Below are 7,472 nucleotides of genomic sequence, written 5' to 3' on the forward strand. Positions count from 1 at the left end.
AGCAGCGTGGCCCCGCACAGGTCGATGAGGGAGCCGTCCTGCAGCACATTGGACTCGTTCTCCACCTGCCAGGGGAGCAGAAGGGCCTGACTGCCCAAGAGGCCCCCACGCCCTTACCATCGGGCAGCCGTCTCCCCAGACTAGCCACCCATCCATCCCACAGAACCTCCCTGGAGAGGGCACCCTGGACTGTCAGCGCAGGCTGGGGGGAGGGGGTGTGGCTGGGACAGAGAGGGGAGGGTTGGGGTAGGGGAGGGGGGAGGACCAAGAAGCAGGCAGCACCATCTCAGAAGGGGGGCTGGCAGGTGCTCCCAGGCACACAGGGTCCCTCACTCAACAGAGTGTGGGCCTTGGTTACCTCATCCGTCAAATCGGGTCTGGACCCAAACGGAGTTTCCCCAGGCTTCCCCTAGTGGCAGCGGCAGGAAACTCCTCTATTACTGGGGACTGAGCCCACAGCAGCTGTCCCAAAGGCTGGGTTAAAGCCCGGACTCCGGAGCTGGACTGCCTGGGTGTGATTTCTGGCCTCACCGGTTACTAACTCTGTGTGCCTGGTGGAGTAACTCAGCCTGTCTGTGTCTTCACTTCCTTACCCTCCAGATGGACTCCACTTTCCTGTATGTCAAGTGGTTCTCATGAGTCAGTCAATGTGAACTGGAACGTGCCTGGAACTCAGCGAATGCTAGTGACACATTCGCGGGCATAATTTTTTAAAAAAATGTTTCCCCAAATCTCCCAGCAGAATTGATGCTCTGGAAAGATAAGCCACGTTTTCCCATGAGGCTTCGCATTTCCTTGCCCGACACGTTCATCCCCAGGAGCTCTGCGCTGCCCATTGAGGAACTTGGCCCCACGACCTCTCCCAGCTCCTAACGTTAGTTTCCCATCTGGACCACATGGAGCATTCGCTGTCACCGGCGTCAGAACTACTCCACAGGCCGTCCCGCTGGGAGAGGATAATGATGCTAAACCCGTCTGAATGTGACAGACACGTTATCAACTGCCAACACTTTAGGCTGTAAACCGCTCACACATGGGCCAAGTGTCACTCTCCTAAGAGCGTGTGATTTTGTTCCGCTGCTGGGATCCTCTAAGCCAGCGGTTCTCAACCTGTGGGTCGTGACCCCTTTGGCGGTCGAACGACCCTTTCACAGGGGTCGCCTAAGACCATCCTGTATGTCAGATATTTACATGACGATTCATAAAAGTAGCAACATCACAGTTACGAAGTAGCAACGAAAATAATTTTATGGTTGGGTCACAACATGAGGAACTGTATTTAAAGGGCCAGAAGGTTGAGAACCACTGCAAGCCATTTGGGACTGCATGGCGTGCCTGTGTGTGCTCCACTTCCTTGACCGCCAACAAGGGTGGTACTTGGGGACAGTAGCCTGGTCCCCTCTGTGCAGCAAGCGGCACCTGGAGCCTGTTGGGGCTCCCTCGTGCAGGAGGACTGGAGGCCACCTCCTGGCTTGGGCAGGGGGACGGGCAGATTCGGAGATCCCAGGAAGGATGACTGCGCAGGGAGGGGGGAGGGGACAGACCACCTACCAGCTTCCCCCGCTGCTGTGCCGAGCGGCTGTCCCTCAGAGTATAGACGTTCCCACAGACTGAGATCTCCCGCCAGACACCTGGGGCCGAGTCCTCAGAGAAGCCGCCCGCTGGGTGCATCACCAGGACCCCATTGGTGGTTAAGCCGTCCATCAGGCCATCGGGGGTCCGCCATTTGGCTGCCCGCTCCTGGGACCACACGTGGGATCAGACCACACCCTCAAGTGGCCCCCCAGCAGGTCATGAGCCAGGGGGGCTGTCCCTCTCTCCTCAAGGTCACAGGTAGCCCAGAGGGGACTAACATTGGCACTGCCCGACCTTGGATGTCATCTGACCTCTCTGAACCTCACTTTGCTCACTGGTTAAGCGGGGTGCTAAGCCTGCATAGGTCATAGTTATGATTACTAAGGGCTGGTCCATCACCCCAGGATGCTGCCCCTCCCCAGCCTGCCCCACAGCTCACTCTCAGAAGAAGCGCTGGGCCCTGCCTGGGGCTCACTCACTCCAAGGAAGATGTTGCTGGAGGCATCGAAGCCGGCGGCATAGATGCGGGCAATATAGGGCGGCCGTCGGTCACACAGGATGCGGCAGGCATAGCGGGAGATGGTGCTCTGGGGAGAGGGGCCCTCGGCCACCCCTCCTCCAGGAGACGTGTCTGTTACCACAAAGTCGATCATGTTCTCTGTGGAGCGGCCGATCTGTGAGGAAGGGGAAGGCAAGCACAGGGCTGCTGTGTGTACAGGTCAATCCCCGGGCTTCCCACCCCTGGGGTTCCTGGTAGCTGCTCTGCATGCAGAGTCACCAAATCATGAGGGGGCAGCACCATCTCAAGTCCCCGGGGAGCTCCAAGTCCAGTTGCTAAGGTCCAGGGATTCTCCCTCACCTCCCCCAAAGCTCTGGGGAGCATCCCCCTCAATAAGAACTAGCCGATTTGCTGACTGCACAGTGAAAGGGTGACAGCCATGGTCTGGAAGTGCTCATATATTAGCAGCAACTAATGAATTTGTAGTGTTTATTATATGCCAGGTTCTTTGCTAAGCATGTTCTGTGCCATATCTCAGTTAATCTTCCCAATAACTCCTCGGGTGGGTACATTCTGGGCCCCACCTGAGCGATGAGGTAAGCAAGGCCTGGAGAGCTTAGGTGGCTCTTTCTTAAAGCCACCAAGCTAGTAAGCCATGGAGCTGGGATCCAAGCCAGGTGGTGTGACTCTCACATGCCACTCTGAACCCCTAAACTGTATGTCCTCCCACAGCTGGGGCATCCGGTCTTGGGTTTGAATCCTGATACAGCGACTACCTGCTGTGTGACCCTTGCTGGGATGTCCTGCTTCCTCATCTGAAGAGAGGTCAACTGCACTAAGGCCCCCAAAGCACCTTCCCCAGGGCCTTCGGTCCTCCAGCCTCCCCCTGGAAGGTGTGTAGAGCCGACCACTGAGGCTGGTGGCCAGGAGGCGTGCGGAAGGGCCCGAGCATACCTGGAACATGTCTGTGTCACTGTCGTGTGTGTATTCGACTATGACCGAGTGGCTCCGGGAGAGTGTGTACGAGATGCTGTGCTGGCCCCGGTTACTCAGTGCCTGGCAGGGGAAAGAAGAGTGAGCGGCCACTCCCGGGGAATTGTGGTTCCACCCTTTGCAGAGGTGTGCGGCGCGGCCAGCACTCACACAGGTCACCTTCTTTGCTCGCTCAGCCACCCCAACCAGGAGACACGGTTATCATTCCCCTTGTACAGCTGAGGGAACAGCAGCTCAGAGAGAAGAAATTGGCCGAGTCATGGAGCAGAAAGAGCAGAGCCCCGATTCTAACCCAAAGGCTTTTCCTTTGTCATTGCTGTGTGCCTCTCATGTCCCCTCTCTGACCCTGGGCTGCCTCTAAAATTAGCCCTGGCTGGTGTGGCTCAGTGGAGAGAGCGTCAGCCTGTGGACTGAAGGATCCCTGGTTCAATTCCAGTCAAGGGCACATGCCCAGGTTGCAGGCTCGATCTCCAGTGGGGGGCATGCAGGAGGCAGCCAATCAACGATTCTCTCTCATCATTGATGTTTCTGTCTGTCTCTCCCTCTCCCTTCCTCTCTAAAATCAATAAAAAATGTATTAAAAATAAAATAAAATAATGCTGCCCGGCTGGCATGGCTCTGTGGTTGAGTACTGACCTATGAACTAGGAAGTCATGGTTCGATTCCCAGTCAGGGCAAATGCAGGGTAGATCCCCAGTGTGGGGCGTGCAGGAGGCACCCGATCAATGATTCTCTCTCCCTCTCTTTCTCTCTGAAATCAATACAAATACTAAATAAATAAATACATAATGCTGCGAACTGTCCAGGGGATGGCGTCTGGTGGTGAAGGAAATGCTTTGCAAACTGGAAAGGACTGTGCACCCTGCAAAGGCTCTCCCACCAGCACCATTTCTCTGGCAGCCCAGGAGGCAATGAGTAAAGATACAGTGAGCTCCCGGGCTCCAGGGGGTGTGGGCAGCAAGGGCAGGACCGCTACCCGGGTCTGCTGGGACAAGCTGCTTGCCTTGGAGACGAGCGGCGTGGAGATATGGTGCATGACGTCTGGCTTCACTCCGTTGGCATGTGGCCTGCGGTTCAGTGCCAGGCGGCTTCGCCGGCGGCCCTTGTCCCCACTTGATAGACAACCATTGTAGCTGTGTATATGGGGAGGTAAGCAAAGGTTGTAGGGAGAGAGATACAAGTGAGCCTTTGAGAGACTAGTAGGAGCTGCCAACTTCTGGGCGGATCCTACCTTAATAAACAAGCCCTAGGACCACCGGAAACCAGAAGACCCTACTGATCAAAGTGGGGCCTTTCGGGAGCGGACTGGGTCAGAACACCCTGAAAGGATTCTTCATTCAATTAACCAGTGATTCCTGGCCCCCCTGAGCCGTGCCCAGCCAGGTGCTGGGCACTGGGGTGGCATAAGCGATGAACCACAGGTCAGTTCTATGCCCTAGTGGTGGCAGAGGGGGATCCTCAGCTTTTCAAGGAACCTGGGTGCCACCTGCCATGACCCAGGCACAAGTCAAGTGCACTACAAGCCCAGAGGCCGGAGAAGGGAATTCTGGCCCCAGGATCAGGTTTCTAGGAGAGAGCACACCTCTACTGGACCTTGAAGAACTGGAAAGGAGTCACCTTTAGCCAACTGCCGTTTATGACACCACAGTACTACTGGAAACCAGAACAAAAGAAAAACTAGACCCACAATGCCACGCCCTCCATACAGCCATTCACATCAAAAAATTTCTACCTTCCTTTCCAGCTCTTGTCCGGAGGGAATGATGTGGAAAGCAAGGATGAGGTGGGTCAGAGACTTGATTGCTGCCATGTACTGGAGCCGCCCATGTTCCTGGTGCTTCATTAATTACCTAATGGAACCTGCGCAATGTCCTGCCAAGCAAGTGTCTTTCTTCCCATTTTACAAATGAGGAAAATTGAGGCTCAGGGAGGTAAAATGACTTGCCCGAGGTCCCAGGCTAATAAGTGAAAAAGTCTAGATTTGAACTCGGGTCTGTCTGACTCCAGCCTCTCCTGCAGAAGCCCGTTTAGAGGTAAGGCTCATCGGAAGCAATGGCCCTGAGGCTGGCAGAGCTTGATGAGATCAGGGCATGGTGACTCAGATGGTGAAGTGCAACAGGAGAAGATGAGGTTCGTGGAAGGGCCCAGAAAACCAGGCTGAGGGGGCTGGCCTTTAGTCTGTAAGCAATGGGGAGCAATGGATGGTTTGACAGGATGAAGAGCTGCCAAATACAGCCAAGGACCACCTGATCAGAACCTTCTAGGAGCTTGTTAAAATACAGGTTCCCTGGCCCTACCCATGGAGATGGTGATTCTGTAGGTTTGGGATGGGCCTGTCACTGGCCACTTTCCATGTGCTCTCCAGGTGGCTCAGATGTACAGACAGTGTGGGCTTCAATGCTCGGCACTGAACCACCAGCTGCCAAGAGGACCTGACCCTCGGTCTGCGCTCTCCCCCATCACTGGTCTCACCTCTATCTGCAGACAGCCCTGACTTTGGAACACCAAGCAGCTGCTATTCTAAGGCAAGCATCCCTGAGAGGGGCACCACTCTTACCCTTGTAAGCTCCTTCCACATATGGGGCGGGGGGCAGTTCAGGACACAGGCTGGGGCTCAGAAGGGCCTAGCTGAAATCCTGCCTTGTCCATTTATCACATGACCTCTGTAAAACGGGGCTAATTTATCAGGGCCTACTTTGGGTTCATTGTGAGAACTAAACGAGATAAAGCATTTAAAAATGTTTGGCACAGAGTTTGGCATATATATAGCAGACCCTTAATAAATGTTAGCTATTATTATTTTTAAAAGCACATGGGCCTGGCTGGTGTGGCTCAGTGGTTGAGTGTTGACCTATGAACCAGGAGGTCACGGTTTGATTTCATGCCCAAGTTTCGGGGTCCATCCTCAGGAGGGGGCATGCAGGAGGCAGCTGATCAGTGATTCTGTCTCATCATTGATGTTTCTACCTCTCTCTCCCTCTCCTTTCCTCTCTGAAATCAATAAAAAAAATTTTTTTAAAGCACATGGCATGTGTATGTCATCAAACAGTAGCCAGTATGATTTCTACGAAATCGTCATAATGATAACATAGCTTCTCGGATATTTTCTTCAGGGCAGATGGCAGAGAGAAAGGCCAGAGGAAGTACTCATGGGGGAGAAGGAGGGACCTGTGTCTGGGGGAAAAGCAAAGTGGTTGTTGCAGGGACCCTGACCGGACAGCGACCAGGAAGTCTACCCAACCACCAACTCACATCACTTCCTCTCTTCTGGCCTCAGTTTTCTCATCTGTAGCATGAAAATCAGCTGTGGCTTTAGTGAAAGGGCACTAGACCTAGAGTAAGGAACCTGGATCCAAATCCCAGCCCTGCCACTTACCAGCTGTGTGCCCTTGGACCAGTCACTTCCCCTCTCTGAGCCTCGGTTTCCTCACCTCCTTCCTCACAGCATCTTTGTGAAGATTGAAATGAAATAATGTCCATGAAACGGCTTGGCACAGGCCTGCCTCCCAGAACACTTGATACGTGCCAGGCACTGTTCTATGCGCTTTACAGCAATCACCTCATTCCTTCCTTCCAACAGCCCTCTGAGGTAATATCATCATCCCTATTTGTAAAAGGGGAAAACGGAGGCAGAGGGAAGTTAAACAACTTGCAGAGGCAGGATTTGAACCAAGCAATTTTGATAGAGAACCAGAGTTCTTCACCTCAAACTACACACTCACAAGGTGGTTCATGAAAGGCAGCTGTGTTGCTTTTTTCTGATCAGAAACAGGTGGGTAGTTAAGAGTTGTCTTCGTAATTTATGGAAAATGGGAAGATAAAATAACAATTATGAATTAAGTGGGTTTGGTCAACTCTGTCTCTCAGCTGGGAAGGTGAGGAAGGACAAAGAGCAGAAGGTCAGAGATGGGGAGGACTGGGGCCCTTGGTTTGGTTGCCCTGCAGGGAGCCCGGTGCCCCACCCCACCTGGGCCAGGGACGCTCACCCCAGGACGATGAGTTCGCCATACTTGATGGGCTCCTCGCCTGGCTGCACATCTTCACCAGAAGAGAGGATGCAGGAGCCCTGGCTCCCAGGGTGCTGGAGGTCTGAGGTTCGGGGGGACCCCACGTCAGGGTTTCCTTCCAGCACCATTCTGGGCAGAATGGAAGAGGAGAAAAAGAATTCTGTAGCCTCCCATCCCATCCCCCCCTCAATGCCAGCTCTGGCCTGCTGCTGGGCCACCTAGGCTAATGCCAGAATGACCTTTCACCGCCTCTGTTGCTATGGCAACCACTTCACCTCTGCCTCTCCTAAACTGCCCTGGGTTGCTGGGATACCAGGGAAGGGAGTTGATAGGTGGAATGGAACCAAGAGGGAGAAGCCCACAGAGGATGGGAAAATTTGGGGGGGGGGGGGGGGGGG

The 7,472-nt window shown here is 54.2% G+C and overlaps 2 protein-coding genes across 2 annotated transcripts in view; both read right to left on the reverse strand.

The window, feature by feature from the left end:
* The window catches only part of DPP3 (dipeptidyl-peptidase 3), a 29,505-nt gene extending 27,364 nt beyond the window's left edge, over nt 1–2,141 (reverse strand). The window contains exon 1 of the mRNA XM_015569045.1: nt 2,055–2,141. The gene's annotated coding sequence lies outside the window, so the exon portion shown is untranslated. The remainder of the gene's footprint in view (nt 1–2,054) is intronic.
* The window catches only part of PELI3 (pellino E3 ubiquitin protein ligase family member 3), a 9,973-nt gene extending 2,740 nt beyond the window's left edge, over nt 1–7,233 (reverse strand). Inside the window, exons 1-7 of the mRNA XM_015568962.1 lie at nt 7,054–7,233; nt 6,444–6,515; nt 4,071–4,200; nt 3,029–3,130; nt 2,055–2,249; nt 1,552–1,740; nt 4–65 (exon numbers count right to left, since the gene is read on the reverse strand). Coding sequence (XP_015424448.1) covers nt 4–65; nt 1,552–1,740; nt 2,055–2,249; nt 3,029–3,130; nt 4,071–4,200; nt 6,444–6,515; nt 7,054–7,202 — 899 coding nt within the window. The 5' untranslated portion in view covers nt 7,203–7,233. The remainder of the gene's footprint in view (nt 1–3; nt 66–1,551; nt 1,741–2,054; nt 2,250–3,028; nt 3,131–4,070; nt 4,201–6,443; nt 6,516–7,053) is intronic.
* Between the last annotated feature and the right edge of the window lie 239 nt (nt 7,234–7,472).

Source organism: Myotis davidii, unplaced genomic scaffold (genome assembly GCF_000327345.1).
Source record: "Myotis davidii unplaced genomic scaffold, ASM32734v1 scaffold425, whole genome shotgun sequence".
NCBI classification, from domain to species: Eukaryota; Metazoa; Chordata; class Mammalia; order Chiroptera; family Vespertilionidae; genus Myotis; species Myotis davidii.